This window comes from Grammomys surdaster, unplaced genomic scaffold (assembly GCF_004785775.1).
Source record: "Grammomys surdaster isolate TR1022 unplaced genomic scaffold, NIH_TR_1.0 125849, whole genome shotgun sequence".
NCBI lineage: Eukaryota > Metazoa > Chordata > Mammalia > Rodentia > Muridae > Grammomys > Grammomys surdaster.
The window spans coordinates 188,656-202,098 of NW_021620675.1; the positions used below are offsets into that span (position 1 = coordinate 188,656).

Here is a 13,443-nt window from a genome sequence, read left to right on the forward strand (position 1 = left end):
TTTGAAACTACACCTCCCAACTCGTCACAAATGTTCCCCAAATGAATTACATCAACTTCTACATGAAGTTATTTTCTAAGCTTTCTATTATGTTAGCTTGAACTGAGTGACTGCTCCCACACTGGTACCATACCATTTTAATGACTGTAACTTTGTGGTAAGTTTCTGAATCAAGAAGTATGAGTGTTCCAACTTCTTTCTTTCCCAGTGTGTTTTTGTACTTGAGAACCTGTGCAGTTCCACACAGATCTGGGGATGGACTGCTTCTTTTCAATTAAAAACAACACATGCTAAGACTTGTGTTGAACCTCCACATTGCTTTGGGTGTTGGCATTTTAACAATGTTAACTCTTCCTACTGATGAACACAGGAGTTCTTCTTATTTGTGTGGGTTTTGTCTCATTTCCTCCAGAAATATTTTGGACTTCTCGTGTCCAAAGCTTTCATCCTTAGGAAGACTGACTCTAAGGATTTAATTCTTTTAGACGTATTATAAATGGAATTGATTTCATAAATATTTTTTCTAGGTTGTCAGTGGAAACATATAGGATGGAACTGTTTGGGTTTATGTACAATATTGGCAAACTTACTAGTTTTCGCACCATTCTGGTAAACTGCTTGGGACTTTCTCTATATAAAATCACATAATCTGTGACTAGAGATAGTTTAATCTCACCATTTCTACTTTGGAAAAATGTGCTGTTAGTATTTTACAGTTTAAGTTGAGATCAAGACATTAAATGGACACTGGGTGTATAACTCAGTCGGTAAAGTCCTTGTTATGCAACTGTGGGAGTCTGAGTTCAACTGACACCCAAATAAAAAGTCAGGTATTATTGGCAAGCACTTGTAACCCCAGTTCTGGGTGAGCAGACACAGAAGGCTCCCTGGAGCTCATTGGATAGCCAGTCTAACCTATTTGGCCACCCCAAGGTCTCAGTGAAAGACCCTGCCCCCAAAAACAAGGTGAATAGTTCCAAAGAAACTACACCAAGGATTGACCTGTGGTTTCCATGTACAAGCACAAATTTGTGTACATTATACCTAGCCATGAACATGTGTGTGCATTGCATGCACACACACACACACACACACACACACACACATACATATACACACCTTATGTGCACAATGGGAGAGAAAAGACTCTAAAGTGCAATGCACTGAGGGGGTAGTACTGATACGGTCTGCAGGTGACTGAATTCATGTGATTTTCTTTCTTTTGTTTTTGGAATGAAAATGTATGTCTTTTAGAGAAAATTTAAATGCTTACAAAAATGGAGAATAGGAAGAGAGGGATAGTATGGAGACTGGGAGACAACGAGCTGATAGCAATGCAAGCATTGAGGGATTTGTGTTGACTGTGACTGTGTTTCCATTTGTTCTCATCCCTCATCAGCTATGCAGGTTTGTGGGAAATCCTGGGGTCCAAACTTGGCTTGGCCTTTTATACTGGTCACATGAAGGCTAGCCCAGCAGGTGACCACCAGCCGGACTCATTCATGAGCCTTTACTGGACATGGCTCTGGTAATTCAGAACCATGTTTGACAGTGTCTTCTGTAGTATTTACTCTCAGTCCTTTGCCCTCTGTTTGTAGCAATGACTGCATTTGAAGTGACCAATCATACACGTGTCACAGAATTCATCTTCCTGGGATTCTCCAACCACTCCAGCCTGCGGGGCATCTTCTTCCTGGTCTTCCTGGCCATTTACCTGACAACTCTCCTGGGGAACACACTCATGATGGTGGCCACCAGGGTCAGCCCTGCCCTCCACACTCCTATGTACTATTTCCTCAGCAGCTTGAGTTTCCTGGACATCTGCTACACGTCCACCACCATCCCAGTCACGCTAGTGAACTGCTTCAGGGAGAAGAAGACCATCTCCTACGAGGGCTGCCTCTCACAGGTCTTTTTCTTTGTGACATGTGCTGGCACAGAAGGTGTTCTTTTGGCTGCCATGGCTTATGACAGATATGTGGCCATTTGCCACCCTCTTCGGTATCCAGTTCTCATGAGCACAAAGGTCTGTGTCTGCTTGGTGATTGGGTCCTGGCTCTGTGGCTTGGTGAATTCTGTGACTCACACAGCACTGACAGCCACACTCACTCTGTGTGGCCCCAACCAGATCAGCCACTTCCTCTGTGACATCCCATTGCTCCTGAAGCTCTCCTGCTCAGACACCTCTGTCAATGAATCTGTCCTCCATGTGGCCAGTGCCACCATTGGCCTGAGCCCCTGCCTGTTCACTGCAGGCTCCTATATGCTCATCATCTCTGCCATCCTGAGAATTCCCTCTGCCCAGGGCAGGAGAAAAGCTTTTTCAACTTGTGCCTCACACCTCACTGTGGTGGTAGTTTTCTTTGGAACAGCCAACTTCAACTATGACAGACCCAGGGAAGGCTACTCCCTGGACATGGACATATTGGTGTCTGTGCTCTTCTGTGTTGTGACCCCCATGTTGAACCCCATCATCTACAGCCTGAGAAACAAAGAGGTTAAGGGTGCCCTTAGGAAGCTTATTGTAAAACATGGATTCTCTAGTGTGATCAACAACTAGATTGTTGGTCTTTTCTTTCATTCTTTTTTTTCCTTTTTGTCTGGTACATTAAAACATTTTTTCTAGTTCTTTGGGAATTTTGTACAGTGGGTGTCAATCTTATTCAACCCCTCTTCCAACTCCTCACACATCTACCATTTGTCCTATCTACTCAATTTTGTGTTCTCTTTTTCTTATTTTTTTAATCATCAATCAAGTTCAATTTGTGCTGCTTATATATTTGTGACTGTGTGGCCCTTCCTTGGTGTGTGGTTGTTTTACCAAGGGCAACAGTCTTAAAGAAACCTGGCTTTCCTTTTCCTGGAAAATTATCAGTTGTCAATCTATCCTTGGCTTGGGATAGGACTTTATGACTATCCTTTCTTCTTGCTGGAGTTTGGGCTGGATTAATTTCACACTGATCTTGTGCATGCTGTCACAACCACTGTGAGTTCACATATGTACCTTCCCAGCTATGTCTGGAAGACAATTTTCTTGTAGTCATCCACCACCTCTGACTCTTATGCTTTACCTTCTTTCTCTTCTACAATGATCCCTGAGCTTTGTGAGGAGGAGATGTAATACAGATGCCCCATTTGTGTTCAGCATTTCAAGATCTTTAATTCTCTGTACCTTGGGTCTCTATATTAATTATCATCTACTGAAAATAAAAGTTTTTCTGATGAGAGTTGAGAGATGAATTAATCTATGACTATAATGGTAAGTCATTAGTAATGGGTTCAATACTATAATCCATGCAGCAGACTAATTGTATTAGGCTCTCCTCTAGAACCTATGAGCTACCTAACCACAGGCCTTTGGCCCAAGAGTGATGCTGGGAATGGGTTTTAACTTGTCTAGTGTGACTTAGATCCACTCAGAAAGAGATCGGTTATTCCCATAACATTTGGGACACTACTACACCAATTGGTATGTCTTTCAGGCCAGTTGTATTTTCAGCTCTCAGGGTTCACAGCTAGATAATATTGATGATGACTTTTCACTCCCAATAGTGTGCACAGTATCCTCTAGCATTATTAAAGTCATCCTTGATATTTCTGTACTATGACTCAAGTATGTGGTGTCTTCTAGGGAGGTCTGAAGGGTAACCAACAGCATTGGCAATCTCCTGTAATTTTGGAGATCTATGGGACATCACTGAACAACAGTTGCCAAGAGGTAACCCATTCCTGGCACTGGGTTTTTACTTGTTAACCTTCTGTTGGCATGTTTTAATTACACAAACTAATGCACTTTCATCATGACTTTTTATGCATGCATGTAAAATACTTTGTTTATATATACTCCCTTTATGATATTATGTTTCCTTTTTTATTTTTCCTTGAGTCAGAGTTTAATGTACCTCCAACTCACTACATAGCCAAGGATGATCTTGAACTTCTGATTGGCTTACCTCCACTTCTAGAGTGCTGATGTGACAGGCATATATCATCATGTCCAGTTTATGAAGATGTGGAATTGAGCCCAGGCATTTGTGCATGGTAGGCAGTTACTCTACCAGCTGAGCTAATCCCTAGCCCACTATAACCCTTTTCATCTCCCTTCTCCCTCTCATTTCTGTTTCCAAATATAAAAGAAAAAATGTGAATGTTGTTTTTATAAATCTTACTTATTTCTCTTAATATAATGGTCTCGTGTTCAATTTATTTGTCTGAAAACAATAGAATTTCATTCTTCTTTATTGTTGACTAAAATTCCACTGTGTATATATGTCATATTTTCTTTATCCATTCATCTCTTGGGCACCTAGGCTAATTCTACAACTTGGCTCTTTGAGTAGTGTTGTAATAAACATAATAAACATTAGTATAAGTAAACCAACTCTAATTGTGGAAATATAGTCAGAAGTTATACAACTGGATTGTGTAGAAGTTCTATTTTTAAGTCTTTGAGGAATCTTCATCCTGATTTCCATAGTTGATGCATTGATTAATGTTCTCAGCAATGTTATATGTTATATAGGTTGTATACCTTCATTCCTGTCAGTATTTTATCTTATTCTTTATTTATTTTCTTGATTCTATACCATCCTGACTGGATATGATGAAATATCTTTATCATTTTCATTTGTAGCTCTCTGATGGCTAAATATGTAAAAATGTTTGCTTGGTCAATTGTGCTTTTTCATTTGAAAATATCTGTTCAGTTCATTTGCTTGTTTATTTATTAGATTGTTTGATTTTCAAGGGTGGGGTTTTTTAGTCCCTTATGTATTATGGATTCTAATTCTTTGTCAGATGAATAACTTATAAAGATATTCTCTAATCACCTCTTTTACCTGCAGAAGCTTTTTAATTAGTAATAATTGCATATGTCAAGTCTTGCTTTTTTTCTCTGAACTATTATAGTTCTATTCAAGTTGATCTCTGCATCTTTATCTTTAGGTTTCCTTTTTTTATCTTTTCCTTGAAGAAGTTCAAACTTTTAGGTTTATTTTGAGGTATTTGAATTATCTTGAGCTGGGTTTTTTTTTTTCATAGTGAGTGGAAGATAGAGATCTACTCTCAGATCTCAATATGTGGGTACCCAACGGTCTCTTTATGACACCTTTGAAGAAAATCAAATAGCCAAAGCCATGGGGGCTTGTTTCTGGTGGTCTATTCTATACTGTGAGTCTGTTTGTGGCAGTACCAGCTTGGTTTTTTTGTTTTTTGTTTTTTGTTTTTTGTTTTTTTACTATAGCCATAGTAGTTTGAATGAGGATAGCCCCCATAGGCTCAGAGATTAGAAGCGTAGTCACCAGGGAGTGACACTACTTAAAAGGATTTGTAGTGTGGTCTTGTTGGTGGAAGTGTGTCACTGGTGGTGTGATTTGAGGTTTCAAAAGCCCAAACCAGGCTTAGTGGCTCTCTCTTCATGCTAATCTGGATGTAGAACTCTTAGCTACCTCCCCAGCACCATGTCTGCCTTCATGCTGCTCTGCTTTCCACCATGATGATAATTGACTAAACCTCTAAAGCTGTAAGCAAGCTCCAGTTAAATGCTTTCTTTTGTAAGAGTTGCTATGGCCATAATATCTTTTCACAGCAATAGAACACTGACTAAGACAGAAGTTAGTGCCACAGACTGGGGTATAAAAGGCATGACCATGCTTTTGTTTGAAGGGATGTGGAAGACTTTGAGACTTTGGACTAGAAAAACAGTTGGGTGCTCTAAGTGGGACTTAATGGGCCATCCTAGTAGGAACATAGAAGACAGGGGTGTTCAGGAATGTTGGGGTCTGGCTCAAGAGGTTTCAGAGAAGATTAGTAAGTGACCTAGAGAAAAATTTTGTGATATATTAGTGAAGAGTGTGTCTTCTCCTTGCCCTTGTCCAAAAAATTCTACTTGAGGCTCTATAGAAGAGTTTTAGATTAATGGTGTTGGCAGAGGAGATTTCAAGACAGCCTAGTATTGATGATTGTATCATGTGGTTATTAGTGGCCATTCTCATGCAGATCTATAATAAAAAAGAGCAAACTGAGCAAGAAAAAATTAAAAATGTATGGTTTGAGGAGAAAAGGAACACCAGTTAGTCTAATGGAGCCAAATCTAGTGCTCAAGGAGATAAAGGCTTAAAGAAAAGCCTGGGGCTAAATGGAATAAAGGGAGTGGTGACCTCAGGGCAAGACTCCATCCAGCTGAGCTTCCAATTTAAGAAAAGAAATTTAAAAAGAGCTTAGGCAGGAAGGAGACCATTGAAAACAGAAAGCTGATGTAGATGTGATTGAAGAACTTGTCAGCTTCAGCATGATTCTGGCTTTAGAGTCAAGGATACAAGAAAGGAGTGGTGGAAATTTCCTTTGTGGCTAAGAAAAGCCACTGAAGCCAGATATGTATCAGGGATGTCTCTGCATGGAGTCCAAGAGAGGCTATTTCATGAAGCTATGAAAAAGCCTGAATGTATGGGCAATCCCAAGGGTTGGAAGTGCTAGAGTCTTGAGATACCAGCCAAAATGGTGTGGAAACTGCCCAAGAGAGAAAAGTGTGTTGTAGTCAATAAAACTGGAAGGAATTTGAGATTAGAAGAGCACTTTCACATCAGATGTGAAGATGCAGATTTTAGGATTTGCCCTGTTGGTTTCTGGTCTTACTTTGATCTAGCATTTCCTCACTATGCTCCCTTTCCTCCCTTTTGCAATGATGTATATTATGTACCATTGTATGTTGGAAGTAAGTGGTCTGATTTGATTTTACTGGGGTTAAAGCTAAGAGATTGTCATGAGTCTCTGAAGAATCTGTGAACTTTGGACTTTTAAGTTCTGTTGAGACTGTAATAGACTATGGGAACTTTTGAAGCTGGACTACATGTATAATGATTTGGCTACAAGCCTATGGAGAGAATGGAATGTGGTGGTTTGAATGAGAATGGCTCCCATAAGTTTAGAAATCTGAAGCTTAGTCACCAGGGAGTGGCATTATTTGGAAGGATTAGGAGGCATTGCCTTGTTAGAGTAAGTGTGTCACTGGAGGTGCCTTTGAGGTTTTCAAAACCACAAGCCAGGGCCAGTGGTTCTTTCTTCCTGCTGATCTGGATGTAGAACTTTCAGCTACCTCTCCTGGACCATGTCTGCCTGCTTCTTCTCATGATGATAATGGACTAAGCCTCCCAGATTATAAGCCAGTCTCAATTAAATGCTTCCTTTTATAACCATCGCTGTGGCCTTGGTGTCTCTTCACAGCACAGGAAAACTGACTAAGATGATAGCATTGTAGTATAATTTGAATTTATATATTATGACATCTCCACCATTGCTCTTTTAGCTCAGAATTGGTTTGGTTAATCAGGCTTCTGTGTATTTCCAAATGAATGTTATGATTATTTTTTCTATTTCAGTATTCAGTATATGTATATATAATGTGGGTTGTTTTTTGTTTTTTTTTTTTTTTTGCTTTAGCTATTATCTCTTCTGTCTAATTTTGGTTTGATGTCAGCTTTGTAAGACACGTATACTATCCCAACTTACTTTCAGACTCTGCTGGTTTGAAATATTACTTTCACTTTCACTTTCAATCTGGGTGTGTCTTTGTCAATCAGTCCACGTAGGTTTCTTGCAAGAGCAAACAGTTTGGTCTCATCTTTAATCATAAATTTTTGGCTGATTTGAGGTCTCTGTTCATCTGTTCCTACCATATCCCATTTAGAGACTGCATACATGTTCTTATGTGTTTTTTCATTTATTTGTTGGTTGGTTGGCTGGCTGGCTGGCTGGGAAGCTGATTGCTTGGTTGGTTGGTTGGTTGGTTGGTTGATTGATTGATTGATTGATTGATTGTTTGCTTGGCTGTTTGCTTGGTTGGCTGTTGGGAGCCGCCACGAGAGCTGACAAAGTCCGCCATCGCTAGGTGGCGCTGTCGCCCGTAATTCTTCCTAGTACCAAGTAAACTGCGCATGTGCCATGGTAAGCCCGCCAAGCTAAGCCCATCCCACGGCGTTTGGCGCGCTACGAGTAAGCAGCCAATCAGGGGGTGAATACCCCGCTCTGGGGTATATAGGCAGTGCTTTCCCACGCCTTCTCGTCTTCTACCACCATTTTGGTTTATGGGAATAAACGTGTTTCTACGGAAGGATTCTAGTGTGTGTGTGTGTTCGTGTGTGTGTACGGTTTCGCCGGCGAGACTACATGCGCGCGCCCCGCACAGTTGGCTGATTGGCTGGCTGGCTGGCTGGTTGCTTGCTTGCTTGCTTGCTTGCTTGCTTGGCTGGTTGCTTGGCTGGTTGCTTGGCTGGCTGACTGCTTAGTTAGTTGGGGGCACACTCATGCTACAGTGCATGTATAGAAGTCAGAGGACAATTTTCAGGAGTCTATTTTCTCTTTCTTCCACTTAGGTCTCAAAGGTGAAATCCATTTTTCTGGATACCAGGAACTTTTCCTTCCTCAGTCATCTCACCCAGCTTGACCTCTTACCTTGAACTATGTTTTATAGAAACACTGCCAGAGTGTGTGTCTGTAGAACTCACCAAAGCTTTTCTTTTTTCTTCTGGGAAAGTCTCCTCTGCTAAGGGTTTCTCAACTTCCTACCATGTTGTTTAGAGCCTGATGTTGGGGTGCTTAGATTTTCTTCTAGACTTACCTGCTTTCTGTCTCCTGTTTACTATTGTACTTCTGAGCCTTCCCACATCACTGGCAACTGCCTGTAGCCACCTGCCTGATGGTCTATCTCAGACTCCCAGAAGTACAAGACAATGATATATGCTATGAATATACTACCCCAACTTACTTTCAGATCCCATTGATTTGAAATATTACTTTCCAACATTTCACTTTCAATCTGGGTGTGTCCTTGGCAACTAGTTTATATAGGTTTCTTGCAAGAACAAATAGCTGGGTCTTATTTTCATTTAAAATTTTTGGTTGATTTGAATGCTCCTAACCCACTGTCCCTTCTCCAAATTCTAGATAATGTTTCACACTCTGGAAATTTTATTAATTTAAGATAATCAGGAACATTTCAGCTGTAGTTCTAACAATGGTCATTTTATACAGTGTTTCCTAACAGCTGTCTTAGCCCATTGGGACAATCACACCTGTATTCAACAGTTCATAGCTGTATTATCGTGTGTTTCTGTGTCTTCCAATCCTTTTAGAATATTTGCATCACTTTCTCACCAAAACCCTGTATTATAATTCTCTCTCATCTCCCCAATTTTTATAGCCATTACTAGTATGTATGAAATGTTATAGCAAATGCAATTTTGATTTGTATTTCTATGATATCTCATGAAGTCTTTATTGTATATCATATGAAAACCTTATGTCTACACTCTGGATATACTGATAGTCTTAATATGGGTATTTCATATCAGTGAAATCATATGTGCTTTATGAGTCCAACTTCTGTCACTTAGAATGAGGTTTTCACCCATATTAGACTGGGGTTATAGCTCTGGAAGATCAGGCCCAAATGGCCAATGACTCTAAAGTAGTTTTATTATTTTGTTTCGTTCTTTATTTTATAAACTTTATTATTAAAAAAATCTTGCAAAAAAGTGGTTTAAAAAAGATTGTGTGTGTGTGTGTGTGCGTGTGTGTGTGTGTGTGTATGTTGCAAGTATATATAAACTGCCCAATATGATGCTGGGAACTTAAGTTAGGCCTTCTAGAAAACCAGTACACATTTTTAATGGCTAAGACACCACACACATAAAAACCGTGTTGCTAATGAGGTTAATGAGCTTTAGAGACCTAACTTTTGGCATGGCTTAATGTTTTTATTTTGATTATTTGTTCAGCAAAATACTTGCAAGATTTAAAATCTTATAGGCATTTTCTTCATGTGTGCTTCAACCAGCTCCTTATTGGCTCGGCCTTTCTCTTCTTAAAACTCCACAGCAAGTAACACCATCAGCAGGTCATGAGAAACAGAGAGATCATAAATCAGGGTGGATAACAGTACAGTGGGTACTGGCAGAGAAGGAAAGTGACATTGTGTCCAGGTGACCAATCCCGACTAGGAATGGTACAGCTCTGAATCAGCAGGAATACTGCAGTCCTGGGGCTGCAGATGCCTGCCTAAGTAAGCACACATTTGCACGGACATCCTACCCTCTCTCTATGTAAAAGGAAGCCAGCCTCACAGTTTTAGCAGCCCACCACCTCAGAGCAAAACTCTGGTAGTGAACTTCCTTTACTGATGTCCCCAAAGAGATAGGAAGCTGATCTCCTCGCTTCATACTGAGGAAAGATGACTGCCAAGACCTTAATGAATCCAAGAGAGAATTAATTGCTCTTCATTTCTCCAATTTCTGTTTAAGCCATTGCCCTTGAGCTCTGCTTGCATAGCAAGGAGTCCCAGAACAGCTGCTTGGAGGCAGATTAGAAGGGACATTCCCAAAAGGTCGGTCCACGGGCCTTTACAAATGGCCATTCTGGGAAAGTGAATTGTGGAGAAAGCAAAGGGGAATTCCAGCTCCTGTGTTAGGCGATGTGTGTGCTCTGAGAAGCTTCAAGAATGAAGACTCTCCTTCACGCTTGGAGGTCAACACTTTTAGCAAAGAATATATTTTCAAGGCAAGTACTGGTTTGAAGAGCAGCAAGCACCAAACCAAAGCCAGAGATCTAAGGCTTTGCTAAGAGGCAAGAGTAAGTGTGTTTTATTTACTGTCATTGAAAAATACTTCAGGTGTCTGGATATAGCTGCCCCTTAAGAAAGAATTATATAGGCTATTATATGCATTTTCATATAATTCTGATGGTAGTTATGCATATCCTTCGTATATGGATCAGTTTCTGCAATGGTTCTTATAAAACCAGAGTGGGGTTTACATCAGAGATCATCTAGTACAAAACCTAAGGGCTATTTGCATTCTATAAGTGAAGTAATGTGAGGGGGAATTTGTTTGTGGTAAATAATGTGCAATGCTAAGTGTTTATCCTCTGCTTTTGAAAAGCAGGCCAGAAAGAAATAATTTCTATGACAAAAGCAGAGAGACACATTTCCACAGGATCCTGTAGTGATATTTGTTTAAGCAAATATAGTTGACTTTGTACAAATGGGATTAGAGATATATTTATTCACCAACTAAAGGGTTTTTAATGAAATTTTTTCATGTATTTTGATCATGTTCCCCCTCCCCAAATTCCTCCCAGATCCTCCTTGCTCCCAACTTCCTTTCTCACCTAACTCTGTGTTCTTTTTCTCTTAAAAAAAAAAAAAATAAGCAAAAGACCAATTAAACAAAAACAAAACAAAAAGCCCAAACAAAGCAAACTGAGACAAAAAGTCTACAAAAAGAGCATTGGGCTCATTTTGCTCAGCTAGGGGTATTCATCTTCTGCTGTAACACAAAGGTGCTTAGGCCATGGGTGGCAAACAGCGTGTCAGCAGCCATACAACCCCAAGCTCTTGAATGATTGGTTTCACCCCACATTCTTGTCATTAGAAATCTCATCTATCTGGAGTTACTATTAAATTATTTAATCCTCAGTCATTTCTCCCTGAGATGATTGTTGATTGGGAAAGTAAGAAGCCGAGTTGCTGCTTTCAGTTGGAAACTGACTCAATGCCACCAGACAGTCTCCATTGGGACCGTTGCTCTTGGGAGGGAGTAGACCTACATCCCTTAGAGACCAAAGAAGCCAGACTGCCCCATTCATGTCCACACCAGCCGTTACCTCTTCAGATCTGTATGATATTTGCCTGAGAAACTGCAGAGCAGAAATGTCCCCCAGCATTCTCAAATCTCTGTCAAAATCATCTGATGCTCACCTAAGGCTGTCCTTAAGAGCTTTTAGAGATCTCTGTTTCATTGATGTGCGGTAAAGGTCTTCTTTACTCATGGAGAGACTCATGGAGCATCCAATCACACAAGGCCCTTTGTAGTTTTTCTGTGCAGAATTGAACAACTTAAGTTAAAAACTTCCAAGAGCTTAGACTTAAGATGGAGTGTGGGCTTCGGGCAGGTAGCCCATGCTCTACTCCTAGAGGTCATCAAGTAGGGGCTCTCCCCCAAAAGATAAACAAGTGATAACTTTAAAATTGCACAAATATCATCAAGCTTACTGCCTTGTACTGTATTTTATCTTCCTATTAGATGGGGTCAAGGACGGGACCCAGGTCCTGAATTTTTTCAAAATACTAGCATAGGGCTGTATCTGACCCTACAACTGAATAGAGTTGAATTGAGACTTATCTCTATCAAGGAGAGGTTATGGGAAAGTGCTGAAAGGAAACAAAAACTTATAATCTGAAGAATGTTGTAGCTCTAGGATCTTGCCTATCACAGGAAATAGTCATTTGTCCCTGTTCCCCTTCCCCCCCATTACTAGGAGAAGCACAGGTAAGGAAGAATTAAATACTGAGATAAGTTTCTGAGACAGGATGGAGAAACACTGTGTTTGTTAAGACTTTTAACCCAGTAGTTACTAGTAGGTGCAGCTCTGCCTGTTAGGTGGGGCCAGCCCAGGCTCACCCCTCCTTGGACCAGCAGCATCAGTACCACCTGCAAGCTCATCAGAGCAGGACATATACATGAGCATTCAAGGTAGAGTAGCAACATTGCGATATGATCTCTGAACGTCCCAACTGGTGCTCTGTACCCATGTTAAGGGAACTACACAGAGATTCCAGCCTGGGAAAAAATAGCTCTTACCCTCCATAGAATACATCCGCTTTGCTACAAGCACTTAAAAATCATTTAGATTTTCTGTTGGAGAAATCGATGCACATGTGCACGTGTGGTGTGGGTATGGGTATGTGTTTTAAGTAGGTCAGTAATTTACTGGGATACATGAGAATTAGATTTGAAATTTTTAATCATTGCTTTGAGATATTGTAATCAAATATGACTAGATGTTCCCCTAATGTGCTGTAAGGGTTTCACGGTTGCTAATTTCTCATTTTGTTCATGCCCACTTTGTTTCCTTTGGGGAAATGAACCCCTTAAGGTTAGTCAACAGAAAATTTCATTTATTGTGAAAAAAATATCTCTTGTAAGACTTCCAGGGTTATTTATTTTTCACAGTTTGTTTATTTTTAGGTTTGAACATTATGCTTAACTCCTACACCAACTTTCTATTGAAATTTAAATACTTTAAGCTCCTTAAGGCCCTGAGATTTGGAATGTTTAATGAAAGCTCTGTTGGCCTATTAATCATGAGCACTGAATTCCTAGAACCAAAAAATAAGAATTCTTGGGCTTTGAAAACTACAAAAGTTTACAAATATACCATTATCCATAGCAAAATATTGTCGTAAGTCATGATTGCTATGAAGTAATCCCTCTCTGTACCACAGTTTCTCTTTATTTGCAGGGTCTTATATAAGCCAAGACAGTCGAGTCAACATGTGTACAAGTCATAGACATGATTCACACAAAAGGTTATCACAGTATTCTTAGTTAACATGTTCCCTATTCTCACTCAGTTTAGAAAATCCTGAGTAAATTCAGGAACATAAAGCAT

The 13,443-nt window shown here is 40.1% G+C and overlaps 1 protein-coding gene across 1 annotated transcript; it reads left to right on the top strand.

Annotated features, from left to right (window-relative positions):
* The first annotated feature begins 1,600 nt into the window (after positions 1-1,600).
* LOC114640771 (olfactory receptor 1052-like) lies at positions 1,601-2,560 on the top strand. Its single transcript, XM_028789837.1, has one exon. The coding sequence runs from the start codon at positions 1,601-1,603 to the stop codon at positions 2,558-2,560; it is 960 nt and encodes a 319-aa protein (XP_028645670.1).
* Positions 2,561-13,443: the final 10,883 nt, after the last annotated feature.

Excerpts from the sequence above, each read along its gene's own strand:
- LOC114640771 (XM_028789837.1), top strand. The coding sequence starts at position 1,601 with ATGACTGCATTTGAAGTGACCAATCATACACGTGTCACAGAATTCATC.